This window comes from Chiloscyllium punctatum, chromosome 30 (genome assembly GCF_047496795.1).
Source record: "Chiloscyllium punctatum isolate Juve2018m chromosome 30, sChiPun1.3, whole genome shotgun sequence".
NCBI classification, from domain to species: domain Eukaryota; kingdom Metazoa; phylum Chordata; class Chondrichthyes; order Orectolobiformes; family Hemiscylliidae; genus Chiloscyllium; species Chiloscyllium punctatum.
In genome coordinates, this window is record NC_092768.1 from 29,321,983 (window position 1) to 29,338,122 (window position 16,140).

General features: G+C 43.8%; 1 protein-coding gene across 3 annotated transcripts in view; it reads right to left on the reverse strand.

Moving 5' to 3' along the window:
• Nucleotides 1–6,964: 6,964 nt before the first annotated feature.
• ppp1r10 (protein phosphatase 1, regulatory subunit 10) overlaps nucleotides 6,965–16,140 on the reverse strand; it is a 39,559-nt gene continuing 30,383 nt past the window's right edge. For all 3 annotated transcript variants that reach the window (XM_072550160.1, XM_072550161.1, XM_072550157.1), the window contains 3 exons: nucleotides 15,960–16,070; nucleotides 14,876–15,124; nucleotides 6,965–9,743 (listed from right to left, as the gene is read on the reverse strand). In XM_072550160.1, coding sequence (XP_072406261.1) covers nucleotides 9,634–9,743; nucleotides 14,876–15,124; nucleotides 15,960–16,070 — 470 coding nt within the window. In that variant the 3' untranslated portion in view covers nucleotides 6,965–9,633. The remainder of the gene's footprint in view (nucleotides 9,744–14,875; nucleotides 15,125–15,959; nucleotides 16,071–16,140) is intronic.

Consider the following 16,140-nt stretch of genomic DNA (forward strand, 5'->3'; position numbering starts at 1 on the left):
TGCCAAAGTAGGGCTCTATTGAAATATTAACCAACTGGCCGAGCTCATTCCCCAACACCAGGTCCAATATGACCCCTTCCTGAGTTGGTCTATTTGCATACTGCTCTAGATAACCCTCCTGGATGTTCCTTATAAATTCTGCTCCATTTGACCTCTTAACTCTAAGTGAATCCCAGTCAATGTTGGGAAAATTTAAATCTCTTATCACCACCAGCCTGTTGCTCCTACATCTTTCAATAATCTGCTTCCATATTTGTGCTTCTATCTCACATTTGCTGTTGGGAGGCCCGTAGTACAGCCCCAACATTGTTACTGCACCCTTCCTATTTCTGAGCTCTATCCATATTGTCTCACTGCTCAAGGCCTCCATAATGCCCTCCTTCAGCACAGCTATGAGATCCTCTCTGACCAGTAATGCAACTTCTCCACCCCTTTTACCTCCTTCTCTATCCTGCCTGAAACATTGATATCCTGGGATGTTTAGCTGCCAACTATGCCCTTCCCTCAACCAAGTCTCAGTAATAGCAATGACATCATGCTCCCAGGTACTAATCCAAGCCCTAAGTTCATCTGTCTTACCTACTACACTTCATGCATTAAAACAAACGCACCTCAAACCAACAGTTTCTTTGCATTCATCATCTGTACCCTGCCTCTGAGTCATAGAGTCATAGAGATGTACAGCACGGAAACAGACCCTTCGGTCCAACCCGTCCATGCCGACCAGATATCCCAACCCAATCTAGTCCCACCTGTCAGCACCCGGCCCATATCCCTCCAAACCTTTTCCTATTCGTATACCCATCCACTCTTCCCCTTAGTCACACTGACTCATTATCATGTTCCGTACAGGCTTCTAAATGCCTACCCTGTAAACCCCCTTCAGAGATGTACATATTTCACAAAGATCATCCCGCTATCTTCTGTTTAATTGGACAATTCTCTCATCCCAGGAACCAATCTAGTAAACCCATGGTGTAATGTCTCTAAGATTGTATTCTTGAAGTTCATCACCAATGTCTCCACAATCTCCTCAGCTATCTCCTTCAGAGCCTTGGGATGTCGTCATAGAGATGTACAGCACGGAAACAGACCCTTTGGTCTAGCTTGTCCAGGCCAACCAAATATCCTAAATTAATCTAATCCCATTTGCCAGCACTTGGCCCATATCCCTCCAAACCCTTCCTTATATATCCTTCGCGAGATAGCGAGACCAAAACTACTTAAGTATGCTAGCTGTGGTCTCACCGAAGCTCTAGACACTTGGATGCCAGTCTGCTTGCGATAAAGGTGAAAATGACACATCATTTCCCTTCCAAACTGCTTCCAGGATCTGCATGATGACTTTTTATTTGTTCCTTATTGGACTACAACCAAGTCTGTCTGAACATTCTTTTCATACTTTTAAAGAATTGTCTGCATTTCTATGAATACGAGAAAGAATAATTTTACTCATCAACAAACCATCTGTTATTTGTCGCTCACTCACTTTACCTGCATGCCGACATCTTGTGTCCCCATCCCAGCTTACACTCATGCCTAGTTTTGTATCGTCAACAAACTTATAGTCACAGAGATGTACAGCACGGAAACAGAACCTTTGGTCTAACCCGTCCACGCCGACCAGATATCCAAAATTAATCTAGTCTTGCCAGCGTTTGTCTATTTACCCTATCCATGCCCCTCATGATTTTATAAACCTCCATAAGGTCATCCCTCAGCCTCCGATGCTCCAGGGAAACCAGCCCCGGCCTATTCAGCCTCTCCCTGTCGCTCAAGCCCTCCAACCCTGGCCACATCCTTGGAATTATTACTTTTGGACTCTCAGCCATGAATGTGGAAAGTAAACAGCTTTGGTCCCAGCACTGTTCCTTGTCACTCCACTAATTACACCTTGCCAACTAGGAAAGTGCTATTTTTACTTCCCGAACTCTGCAAAAGCAAACAATCTGCTGTTGAGGCTGAATCACGAAAGCAACAGAACCAGCAGGAACTCAATTAGTCACTTCAAGGCGAAGACAGGGAACAGCATCATTGAGAACCCAGCAAGCAGATGGAGAGTGGGGCACTGTCTCATACTCAATATGATGGGAGGACATTGTGAATGAAGAAGATCACCAGAACTCCAGGAGTAAAATAACCTCTCATCTGCCCCTTGACTTTTTTTTAACCATATACTTTAAGTTGTGTTCTGTGACTACCAACTAGCCTGCACTAGGAAAAAAATCTCTCCCTGCGCAGATAGAACTGTCACAAAAGTTTCCACAGTTTGGTTAAAGACGTGCTCAAAGACAAGTAATTTAGCTTCTCCAGTCTCTCCGTGGTAATGTGAAAGTTTGTGAAATTTGATTGGCATGGGCAGGTTGGACTGAAGGGTGTGTTTCCATGCTGTATGACTCTATGATTCCATTTCAGCACCATTCCAGATTTCTCTCTCTCGAGGAACGACAAAGCCTGGCATAACAGAGCTCAGTGAGGCCATCAGTCATCTTGCTGATGGTAAAGGTGCTGCCTAGAGGCTATGAGCTATAAGGAGAGGCTAGAAAAACTCAGGTTGTTTTCTCTGGAGTGGCAGAGGCTGAGGGGAGACTTGATTACAAGTCTATACAATTATGAGATACACAGATAGGGATTTTTAGATTAGATTAGGTTCCCTACAATGTTGAAACAGGCCATTTGGCCCAACAAATCCACACCGACCCTCCAGAGAGTAACCTGCTCAGGCCTATTTCCCTCAGAATGATGCACCTAACACTATGGATAATTTAGCATGGCCAATCCACCCTAACTTTCATATGTTTGGACTGTGGGAGGAAACTGGAGCACCCGGAGGAAACCCACGCAGACACGGGGAGAATGTGCAAACTCCACACAGTCAGTCGCCTGAGGCTGGAATCGTTGATGGTCAGAAATATTTCCCCCCAGAACCAAAATGTCGAAAACTAGGGGGATTGCAATTTAAGGTGAGAAGGGGGGAAAGTTCAAAGGAGATGTGAGGTGCAGGTTTTTTTTACAGGTAGTGTGGTAGGAGTCTGGAACACGCTGCCAGGGTGTGGTAGTGGTGGAGGTGGCAGATACAATAGGGGCATTTAAGGGACTTTTGGATAAGCACGTGCACATGTAAAGGATGGAGGGATTAGGACCAAAAGTAGGCAGAGGGATTCGTTTAATTTGACGTTATGTCCGGCGCAACATCGTGGGTCAAAGGCCCCCTGCCTGTGCTGTACTATTCTATGTTCTAGCTCCACCCAATCGCCTTGTTTCTCAGCCGAAAAGTCCCAACTTCTTCAAGTTATCTTTATGACTGGAATTTCTCATTCCTGGAATTGTTCTTGTAAACCACTTCTGTACTCTCTCCCATCTATTCACATCTTTCCCATAATGTGGCATCCACAACTCTACACAATACTTAAGGTTGAACATGTCTTATACTGTAGCTCAGAAAATATTGAGCATCTCCCAGTGAGACAGAGTGCTGAATATACAAGTACCTTGGAACTACAGAAATCACCAGCACCTTACTGAGTTCAGAAACTCATGAGGGTTATCGATGGATGAATAGCCCAGCTCTTTTCCCTTGGGTAGGGTAAGCCCAAACCTAGAGGGTATCGCCTTAACATGAGAAGGGAAACATTTTAAAAGGACCTGTGGGGTATCTTTTTCATGCAGAAGGTGGTACATTTATGGCACGCACTGCCAGTTGAGGTGGAGGTGGCTGGAACAATTAAAAGGTATCTGGATGGGTACATAAATGAACAAGTTCTGGAGGGATATGAGCCAAATAGTACTAGATTAATTTAGGATAAGACATGGACAAGTTGGATCAAAGGGTCTGTTTCTGTATTGCATGACTAACTCCCCTCTCAAGTCAGCAACTCACATTGGCTGGGTCAGATGAGTTAAGTGAATGATGCCACATTCCCAAAGATATGCTCCAAAGCCTCCTATTGGCAGAAGACTGCCCATGTCACCAGTACAAGGATACCCACAAGCAAGACGCCACATTAATTGGGATCAGAGTCGATGTATAGAAGGTCCTCAGCAAGCTAGAGTGCCTGAAGATAAGCAGTCAGGAAGAGCATTGAAGAAGCAGAGAACATTAGAGAGGGCCTGAGAAAATACCCAACCTTGGACCAACACCATTCATCCATGCCAGTTCCAGAAGGAGATAGCCACTTAAAGGTCAATCTCTACAGCCTGTTCAATACAGAAGTGACATACACCCTGGATACATGTAATGATTTCTCAAGATGGATGGATGCTCTCAAGAGTTTCCTGCCCATTAATCAATTCTCTGTGCAAACGTTGTGCAAAAAGTTGTTGTGAAACTTGAAAGGGTTCAGAAAAGATTTACAAGGATGTTGCTGGGGGTTGAGCTACAGGGAGAAGCTGAATAGGCTGGGACTGCTTTCCATAGAGCATCGGAGGCGGAGAGTGACCTTACAGAGGTTTATAAAATCTTGAGGGGCACGGATAGGATAAATAGACAAAGTCTCTTCCTTGGGGCGGGGGAGTCCAGAACTAGAGGGAAAAGGTTTAGGGTGAGGGGGGAAAAGATACAAAAGAGACCTAAGGGGCAAAAGTTTTCACACAGATGGTGGTGCGTGAATGGAATGAGCTGCCAGAGGAAGTGGTGGAGGTTGGTACAATTACAACATTTAAAAGGGATCTGGATGGGGACATGAATAGGAAGGGTTTGGAGGGATATGGGCCAAGTGCTGGCAGGTGGGACTAGAATGGGTTGGGATATCTGGTCAAGTTGGACCAAAGGGTCTGTTTCCGTGCTGTACATCTCTGACTCTGATAAATATAACTAAGAGCCTTAGCTTGCATATTTTAACCTTTTGCTTGGCACTACATTGAACAACTTTTTGTAATCCAAGCAAAATAACCAACCTTTATTTAGCCCACTAGCTGAGTTTGCCAAAAACAAATGTCAAATTAAATTTTCCTTTCATAAAACTTTATCTAATCATATTACAAAGCTCTTTAATCAAGACTCCCTTATGTTGCCAGTGTTGGAGGCTGAACAGGCTGGGGCTGTTTTCCCTGGAACGTCGGAGGCCGAGGGATATTCTTATAGAGGTTTACAAAATTATGAGGGGCATGGATAGGATAAATAGGCAAAGTCTTTTCCCTGGGGTTGGAGAGTCCAGAACTAGAGGGCATAGGTTTAGGGTGAGAGGGGAAAGATATAAAAGAGACCTAAGGGGCGACTTTTTCATACAGAGGGTAGGACACGTATGGAATGAGCTGCCAGAGGATGTGGTGGAGGCTGGTACAATTACAACATTTAAAAGGCATTGGGATGGATGTATGAATAGGAAGGGTTTGGAGGGATATGGGCCGGGTGCTGGCAGGTGGGACTAGATTGGGTTGGGTTATCTGGTCAGCATGGATGGGTTGGACCGAAGGGTCTGTTTCCATGCTGTATATCTCTAGGACTATACTTCCTTAACAATTATAATCTTACTCATTATAGATCTTTCGTTGTCCCTTGAAAAGTCCAAATGGACTACAGTGGCTCAAGGCGGCAGGTCACCATACCCTTCTTGATGATTAGGCATGGGCAATAAATGCTGGACTAGCCAGTGACACCAACATCCCATGAATTAACAGAAAGAAAATTCTCTGCTCGCTTCTTGAAAAGGTGGCAAAAAGCCAAATCAAACTTACCTACAAAAGGCAGCTGGAATAGTAAAGGACATGGTTAACTGCATAGTATTCAATCACACAAAAAGTATTGTGCAAGAAACTATTTAACCATTTAAATTAGATCAATTAAAGAATTATAATTCGATCATAGATCAACATCGAATTTTCTTTCCCCTAAATTACCATTCCCTAATTTTGTTGTCCAAATTTTGCAAATGATCCTAATCATAGCAAAGATTAGGAGCTGTCTCAAACTTGGGAGAAAAAAAATCAGAGGTTAATTTGTAAACTGCACCATACACCACACTTCAACTCATTTTCAGTACTTCACACAGCCACTGGTTGACAGGAGAGGTTTAAAAGGCAATTTTTGGTGTACAACAGGAAAACTCTAGCTTGCTTTTTGTGTACCCACTTTTCTCCAGTTTCAACCAGAACCAATTTTAGATTGACAAAATATTGGTCCAGGGTTGATATGGGTGGTGAAATGAGAACAAACTAACTAAACCTGGTGATTAAGTGAACATACAACTCAGGTTCTAGCTACAATTAGATAACCCCAAATAATTATGTTTCCTTTTATGGGCATAACATTACTGCTACAGAATTAATTTATACATTTGTTATCCATCTCTTAAATGGGCATTTTAACTTGTTTGCAACATGTTCAAGATCAGATACTAAAGGAGGTCATGCTATGCAATGTACGCTCACAGGGCGGCTAGAACTAGTTAATGCAGACTTATGTGCATAGTGCTGCACATTTACTCGATAGTGTAGTTTTTCTTATCCTTAATGTCATGATGTTAGCTTTAATGTGCTTACATTTAGGCTGAAACCATTTTACTTGTTACTGCTCATTTAGCAGCAAGTTGCGAATAATTATTTTAAAAGCGTAATGATGGCTTTCAGTTTCTCTCTCATGGAGATAAGTGGATTTGAGATTCAAGTACTGAAAGCAGAATTTCATTTATATTAAAAATTATGACTTAATTCCCATTAGCAACCACCCTCCATATTCTTCCATCAGTTCGTTCATTCTTTCATTCATTCATTCCGTGTGGTGCAGTTTCACAAATTAACATCAACAGCTGTGCTTTTGCAATGTTTTATTATCAAAATAGAAAATAAAATATCATACAAAAGATAGCACAGATTACAGGGAAAGATTATCCCAATGATAATAAGTCTCTAAAAAATAAGAAACAAGCAATGTTTTTCACAGAAAGTAAAAATTACATTAGAATACGCTCGTAGAAAGCAAAGATCCCTGAATACACAGACCTTCATAGGTGCACACAGGCACAGGCCATTTTCAAAATACTTTATTGGTTTATTAAAAAAAATGTCCCAGTTACTTATTCTTTTCTTAAGCACAGGAACATAACTGTACAATATCCATTGTTCAAGAAAATGTTGAGCTGTAAAATGATCAGTAGCAGCCATTATCACCACATCAATTCTGATGGGTTTTTTTTAATATAGATATAAAAAATGAACAAACTTGACAAAATGAACATATACATCTGTAAAATTAAACAAAGTATCTCAAAGGAAATATAAAGTAACTGCCCTGTTCCAGAAATCATTAAATTGTCATTGTTTTATGTACAACAGTACAGTTAGTGCAACGTAGAACTGGATGGGTGGACGAGGGTGGGGAGGGGGCACGTAGAGAGAGCTCAGCAGATCCAATACATTCTTACACTGTAATAACTTACCATTCCGAGGGAAGATCGGAATGGTTAACCCTCAACAATACTGATTTCCCATTCCCCCACCCCTCATTTGCTCCCTCCTAATGGCTGCATCACACTAAGGTGTCAATTTAGGGGTCCTGCCTTTGAACCTTTATAAAAATACCATTTCTAACTGTGACAAATGACAATTGTGAATTATTGAAATGCCCAGTAGATTTTCTTGATTAAAAAGCAAGTAATTATAATTTTGATTTCAGGCCAGGGCTTTAATTCACAAATATCTGTTAAAGCCAGAAAAAAAAATTAAATCAGACAGTGCTGTGGGCTCTAGTTAAACAAACAAACAAAAAATGGCTGTACAGTTCCTCACTCAAACTATTTGGGGAAATAATCTTCACAGGAACACAAGCAGGTTCAGTGGGTCAGGAAAGTAGCTCCTCTCTCCCTATCACCACTAAACTATCATAAGGTTCAGGCCTGGAATGAAACTGAGCACCAAACTAGATATCAACAACTACTTTCACATCCATTAGCAAGCAATTGGATACTGATATGGATGTTTCCTTTGTTTGTGGCTCTCAAGTGTACAAAAAAGTAGAAAACAGAAATGAACCCTTCAACATTTTTCTTACAAGTGCAAAATCAGAAATCAAGGGGAACAGGCAAAACTGAACAGAAGTTGCTCAATTGAAGGTTATATTAATTATAAACTACAATGCTTTACTTCAGTGTTCTCTACTAGCTCTCACCTACTTGGTCACCCTACATTCTCCTTCAAAATTCAGTCTCAACTCTGAAACCCCTTATACAGGCAGTTATGATTAAGCTGGATTTCCTTAATACTTTTAAGTGTGTAAGGGTAGTTTTGCCAAGGGCATGAAACTGGTTTATGTACGGTCAGCTCTCAGTACAAAGTTTCCAGTAACATGCCAAGATCATCACCCTCCTTAAGAATGCCAAAAGACTTACACCATAACCATACTTCAGGAACTTTAGTTTGGACAAATGCAAGGAAAAATGTCCTTACACTCTGGTCCCTTCTACCATACCAAATGGTGTGCAATTGATAGGAGTTGACAGGGAATTTGTCCTGGGTTTGATGAGCTACTTCAAGCGAGGAAGGGCAAATGGGAAGAATGCTTCAAGCAGTTACTTGGGACTGATGAAACAAGCAAGAGTCAGACACATTAACCACTAAAAGTACAAACACTGATGCCCCCTCCCCCAATCCCATCAGGTAAATGCAGAGCATTTATTACAAAATAGATATTTACAAAAATAGCTTGAAAAAAAATATTCAGTTACTGCACACCAAAAGGGCAACTGAAAAGTGATCAGTACTTCTGCTCTGGAAAAGTAATGTGTGGAGGAAGAGATGTGAAAAGGAAACGTAAAGTTAGGAGCCAAGCACGAAACAAATCAGGAGGACTTCCACAAGAGATCTCTGGAAAACACTGGTAAGCTCCAATTTCAGTACACTTTCTCCTTTGTTGGAAAATAAGTCTTGACATGATACAGGGAGAGAGGATTCAGCTGGGTGTTGAATGCAGTGTTGAAATAGCTGACCGCTGTTTTTTTTTGTTAAAAATGCAGAGGTAGAAATGTTCAGTAGTTATCTAGTCTGATATGTGGATGTCCTCTCTGCACTGTTTGTTTCCAATACAACAGACCAGCAGATTAAAAGAGGGTAGGAAGGCATTTCCCAGTTCTTCAGCAGACCACCCACAAGCTGCTCACCACCCCAACCCACCCTATGCCCTTCATCACATGTCGCAATGACTAAATGAGAAGAGGGCGGTCTTGGTTATTTTTCATCCTGGCAAAAGTATAAGGTGCAGCCTTGTTGAGAATAAGCAGTTCTCTTTTCCTCTTCAAATTTCATCTGCAACTCAGGCTGCCTTAATAAGCCTCACAGAGGCAAACACAAAAAAGGGGGGAAAAGAAAGGACAGGGAATAAACTGGGAGGTGGATCGAGTATCTGAGCAACAGCAATAATATTGTAGTGGTCTAAACCCCAAGCCTAATGTCCTTTCAGTTCCATTATTTAGAAGCCTACATAGACCGTGATGGGAGACCCAGGCAGGGTCCTGCTCGTCTGTAATACAGCAATGAAAAACTGTTCAAACTTTCCACAGGATAGAGGGAGGCCTGCTCACTCTGGGATGTCAGAAGTCTCCACAGCAACTAGTGTCTGGCCACAGCCAGATCACATTCTTGCACTTTACAGCCGACGCTAGTTTTCCTTTGTTACTTCTTAAAAGCGGATGGTGTTGAATTTCATGGCAATGGGGGGCCATTCACCCCAGGGTGGTAGAAGGCACAATTGCTCTCGTAACGACAACTGCCTTTCATCATGAAATGCCGACACATGGGTCTGTTCGACATGTCTGTTGGGGAGAGAGAGAGAGAGTACAATATTATTAAAAAACATACTTAAGAAAAGTATCAATATGCAACCTAATACAAAAGGAAAAGGGTTTGGTCTAGCCAGTTCCACCCCAACCTTCTCTCTCACACTATCATTTAAAAACTTAACCCTTTGAATACAAAGACTCATTCAGACTGTAATGGGGCAGATAAGATGATTTTGTTTTGTTTTAACACTCTTCCCTGGGACACGGTGTATTGTCCTTCTCAAATTGCTGAAGGGAAGACAACAGGCTAGGCTAGGCCCAGCCTTGTCTTGTGTCATTTCAGCCATGACTGTTCTCTATAGACAGTACCTGGAATGAGATTGAGAAAGGACTGGATAGCATGGGATGGAACTGAGCACTGCATGCAAAGGAGGCCAACATTTCAGTCGCTTTGGTGAAACACTGTCACTTGCCAAAGGTGCTGCAATGGTCATGGCATTGCACCTACTCAATACTGCACGATTAAACTGGTTCAAACACTCACTTTAAATTCTACAATGAAAGGGTTATTCTTTTCCAAAGCAACACAGAAAACAGAAACCAACTGAGCGACTATTTGAATCATTTTCACAATTCCAAAGTGCGACCTTATAGAACATAAAACGTTACAGCACTGTCCAGGCCCTTAGGCCCTCGATGTTGTGTTGACTTGTGAAAATAACCTGATGCCCATCTAATCTACACCGTTGCAATATTATCCAGATGTATGTCCAATGCCCATTTCAATGCCCTCAGTGTCATAGAGTTTATTACTTTTGCAGGCAAGCTGTTCCACACCCCTAATAAGTAAGCCCGATATTGGTCCTAAATCTATCACCCCTCAATTTAAAAGCTATGTCCCTTTGTGTTAGCCTTCACAATCCAAAGAAAAAGGCTCTTACTGTCCACGCTATCTAAACCTGTGTTTACCTTATACTTCTCAATTAAGTCACCTCTCAACGAAACAGCCTCTGCTCCCTCAGTCTTTTCTTGTAGGACCTTCCCTCCATACCAGGCAACATCCGAGTAAGTTTCCACTGAACCCTTTCCAAAGCTTCCACATCCTTCCGATAATGTGGTGATCAGAACTGTACACAATACTCCAGCTGCAGCCTTACCAGTATCTTGTACAGCTGAAGCATGACCTTGTGGCTCAAACTCCATCCCCCAAGCAATAAACACCAACACACCATATTAAAAGTTCTTAAAACTCAAATCCCTGAAAGTTGCCACCCAGGTTGATTAATGCACCTGGACAGAGATCGCTATCTGTTTATCTACACTGCCAAGAATTTTACCAGTAGTCCAGTTATTTCTTCCCAAGGGAACTACCTCATACCTTTCCACAGTAAACTGCATTTGCCACTTCTCAGCCCAGCTCTGCATCTTATCCATGTCCCTCTGTAACCCACAACACTGCCTACCTTAGTGTCATCCACAAATTTACTAACCCATCCTTCTATGCCCACATCCAAATCCTTTATAAAAATGACAAACAGCAGTGGTCCCAAAACAGACTCTTGTGGCATACCACTGATGACTGAGCTCCACTTCCATCAATCACCACTCTCCGTCTTCTTTCAGCTAGCCAATTTCTGATCCAAACCACTAGAGCACCTTCAATCCCAAAACTCCGTACTTTGTGCAACAGTCTACCAGTGGAACTTTATCAAATGCCTTTGTGAAGTCCATATACACCACATCAACCACTTTACCTTCATCCACCTGTTTTGTCACCTTCTCTGTGAATTCAGTAAGGTTAGTGAGGCACGACTTACTCTTCACAAAACCGTGCTGACTGCCCCTATATAGATTATAAATCTTATCTCTTATTACTTTTTCCAACATCTTACCCGCAAGAAAGACTCATTGGCTTGTAATTCCCAGGGTTGTCCCGACTCCCCTTCTTAAACAAGGGAACAACATTTGCTATCCTCCAGTCTTCTGACACTACTCCTGTCAACAATGATGACAAAGATCAAAGCCAAAGGCTCTACAATCTCCTCCCTGGCTTCCCAGAGAATCCGAGGATAAATCCCATCTGGCCCAGGGATCTTATCTATTTTCAGATCTTCCAAAATTGCTAAAATCTCCTCCTTGTCAACCTCAATCCCATCTAATCGTATAGCCTGCATCTCCATATTCTCACTAATATTGGAAAAAGGCAATGTGAATACAGACAAAAAGTATTCATTAAGCACTTCCCCATGTCCTCAGATTCCGCACACAACTTCCCACTACTGTCTTTGATCAGCCCTAATCTTCCTCTAGTCACTCTTTTATTCCTGATATACCTACAGAAGGCCTTAGGGTTTTCCTTGATCCTATTTACCAACAACTTCTCATGTCCCCTCCTGGCTCTTCTTAACCCTCTCTTTAGATCTTTTCTGGTTAACTTAGAACTCTCAAGCCCCCTAACTGAGTCTTCACGCCTCATCCTCACATAAGCCTTCTCCTTCCTCTTGACAAGATCTTCAACTTCTTTAGTAAACCACAGCTCCATCTCTCGATAACTACCTCCCTGCCTGACAGGTACATACTTATCAAGGAGCGTGGTGCTGGAAAAACACAGCAGGCCAGGCAGCATCCGAGGAGCAGGAGAATCGACGTTTTGGGCATAAGCCCTTCTTCAGGAATGAGGCTGGTGTGCCAAGCGGGCTGAGAATACGATAGGTGGAAGGAGGAGAAGGTGAGGGTGATAGACCAGAGAGGGGGTGGGGGCGGAGGGGTCGGGAAGAAGATTGCAGGTCAAGAGGGCGGTGCTGAGTCCGAGGGTTGGGACTGAGATAAGGTGGGGGGGGGGGAAAGAGAGGTGGAGGGGAAATGAGGAAGCTGGAGAAATCTACATTCATCCTGTGTGGTTGGAGGGTTCCTAGGCAGAAGATAAGGCGCTCTTCCTCCAGGCGTCGTGTGGTCAGGGTCTGGCGATGGAGGAGGCCAAAGACCTGCATGTCATTGGCGGAGTGGGAGGGGGAGTTAAAGTGACCGAGGCAACTTCCACAGCCCTCCCACCCTGCCCCCTGTAAAAACGCCATCCCATATTCCCAATTCCTTCGCCTCTGCTGCATCTGCCCCCAGGAGGACCAATTCCATTACCGAACAACCCAAATGGTCTCCGTCTTCAAAGGCTGCAATTTCCCTTCAGACGTGGTTGACGATGCTCTCCACCGCATCTCCTCCACTTCCCGCACCTCCGCCCTTGAACCCCACCCCTCCAATCGCCATCAGGACAGAACCCCACTGGTCCTCACCCACCACCCCACCAACCTCCGGATATATTTGTATTATCCTCCGTCATTTCTGCCACCTCCAAACAGACCCCACCATCAGGGATATATTTCCCTCCCCACCCCATCAACGTTCCGCAGAGACCACTCCCTCCGTAACTCCCTCGTCAGGTCCACATTCCCCACCAACCCAACCTCCACTTCCGGCACCTTCCCCTGCAACCGCAAGAAGTGCAACCTTGCGCCCACACCTCCCCCCAAGGTCCCAATGGATCCTTCCATATCTGTCGCAAATTCACCTGCACCTCCACACACATCATTTACTGTATCCGCTGCACTCGATGTGGTCTCCTCTACATTGGGGAGGCAGGCCGCCTACTTGCGGAACATTTCAGGGAATATCTCTGGGACACTCGCACCAACCAACCCAACTGCCCCGTTGCTGAACACGTTAACTCACCCTCCCACTCCGCCAAGGACATGCAGGTCCTTGGCCTCCTCCATCGCCAAACCATGGCAACATGACGCCTGGAGGAAGAGCGCCTCATCTTCTGCCTAGGAACCCTAGGATGAATGTTGATTTCTCCAGCTTCCTCATTTTCCCCTCCCCCCCTCCCCCCCCCCCCCACCTTATCTCAGTCCGCTCTCTTGACCTGCAATCTTCTTCCTGACCTTCCTGGCCTATCACCTCCTTCCAGCTATCGTATTCCCAGCGCCCCTCCCCCCTACCTGTTATCTCAGCCAGCTTGGCACACCAGCCTCATTCTTGAAGAAGGGCTTATGCCCGAAACATCAATTCTCCTGCTTCTCGGATGCTGCCTGGCCTGCTGTGTTTTTCCAGCACCACATTTTTCAACTCTGGTCTCCAGCAGCTGCAGTCCTCACTTTCTCCATACTTATCAAGGACCCACAGTAGCTGTTCTTTGAATAAGCTCCACGTTTCAAGTGTGTCCATCTCCTGCAGTTTCCTTCCCCGTCCTACGCATCCTAAAATCTTGCCTAATCGCATCATAATTGCCTTTCCCCCAGTTATCCTCTTTCCCTGTGGTATATACCTATCCCTGTCCATTGCTATTGTAAACAGAACCAAATTATGGTCACTGACACCAAATTGCTCACCTACCTCCAATTCTAACACCTGGCCAGGTACATTCCCCAGTACCAATTTCAATATGGCATCACCCCTTGTTGGCCTGTCTACATACTGTGTCAGAAAACCGTCCTGAACACATTGAGCAAAAACTGACCCATCTAAACTACTTGAACAATAGTATTCCCAGTCAATATTGGGCAAGGTAAAGACCCCATAACAACTACCCTGTTACTCTCGCTCCTATCAAGAATCATCTTTGTTATCCTTTCCTGTTTCTAACCTCAGCGGATAAGTCCTCAAACATTCTCTCAGCTACTATCATACTACCCTTGATTAACAATGTCACACTGTGCATTCCACCCACCCCCACCACCACCACCACCATCATCATCTCGGATTTTGCTGAAACATCTAAATCCCAGAACCTGCAACAACCATTCCTGCCCCTACTCTAGCCATGTCTCTGAAATGGCCACAACATTAAAATCCCAGGTACCAACCCATGCTGCAAGTTCACCCAACCTTTCGTTGGGCTGCAGCTTGAATGTTTAGTGATTGTTTTGCATTACTTTAAATCTGTAAGTGGGGATGCGCAGTGGAAGAAAGAGACAAAAGCACAGAGTTCGAAGGTGAGCTTTTCAAAAAAAATCTTTTCATAGCGCAGTTCCAGAATTAATGACCACAATCACCAACAGCCATGAGGGGATCTATAAATGACTCCACCACTGACACCATCTTCTCGAAGCTTCCCAAATGCAACCAAACATCGCCAGAGATTAATGCCAGGCTGTCAGTTGCCCACATACCTCCACCATGGTTGCCACCCATTCCTCCCCCGTGGTTGCCATGTCCTCCCCTTCCTCCTCCATGAGGGTGGCCCCGTCCACTGCGACCTCGGAAGTTCTGGTCACCGTTACGTCCCCGACCTCGCTGATAGGGACCTCCACGCATGCCATGTGGGTTGCCCCTCATGTTGTCATTTGGCTGGTCCCAGTAGCCATCCCTTTGGTGGTGAGGTGGGCCCATCATCCTCGGGCCACCAGGGCCATGGGGAGCTGAATAGAAACAAACATTTTTTTAAAATGTCAAATCTTCAAACAGCGTTCACTTTCTGTGCTTATTAAAATATATTTTTATTGAAAAGTATAAATTTTATTACAAATATTACAATACAATTCAAAACGACACAAAGAAAGAGCACCAACACCCAAACCGTCCTTATGTAAATGTATAGAAAAATATAAAAAACTCCAACTAACTACCTAATAAATAATAACCAACAACTAACAAATAATAACTCAGCTCAGCCAAACAAAATACTCACTCTCAAATATTGAGAGCATTAGTTTTACATATATTCGTACATTTGCAGTTCCATCTCTCTGGATACTGGACCCATAAAGAACAATTGTTACAGCTACATAAAAGCATTTATTAGTGTGGCAAACAAATCTGTGTCCAGGTATTCCAAAAAAGGGCCGCCACGTCTTATAAGAAATTCTCAGTCTTGTGGTGTACCATGCTTGTGAGAAAATCCTAAAGGATTGTGCTCCATAACAATCTTCCACCAATCCGACAGGCTCAGGGGATTTTCAGATCCCCAACCTAACAAGATATTCTTTCTTGTGTGGAAAGTGAGCATGGTAACAAGTTATTTTCTTGTGCACAGCTACAGGGAACACGCTGAGCAGGCCAAGAGGAGGAGAGATCAGGTCCTTCTCCATCCTTAAACCCAAACTCTCCTTCATTGCACCCGCCACAGCACTCCAGTATGTTTAAGCTTACCACAGGACCAGAGCAAGGGGTAAGAGTGCCTGCATGGTTTATGTACTTTTAAAGAAAAGTAAAGCACCTCTGGTATTGAATGCAGGAACAGAGCCTTAACTATACCTGGGAAAGGTCCTCCTGGTGCTGCAGGGCCACTAGGATGGAAATGAGGCACGTTATTCTGATTTGGAGGATAGCCATTTACTGCTGGCGGTGGGGCAGCCATTCTCTGACCTGCAAGGAGACAGAATCAAGAAAGTGTGAGGTATATTCAATACGTGTTCACAAACATCAACTGGCAGTT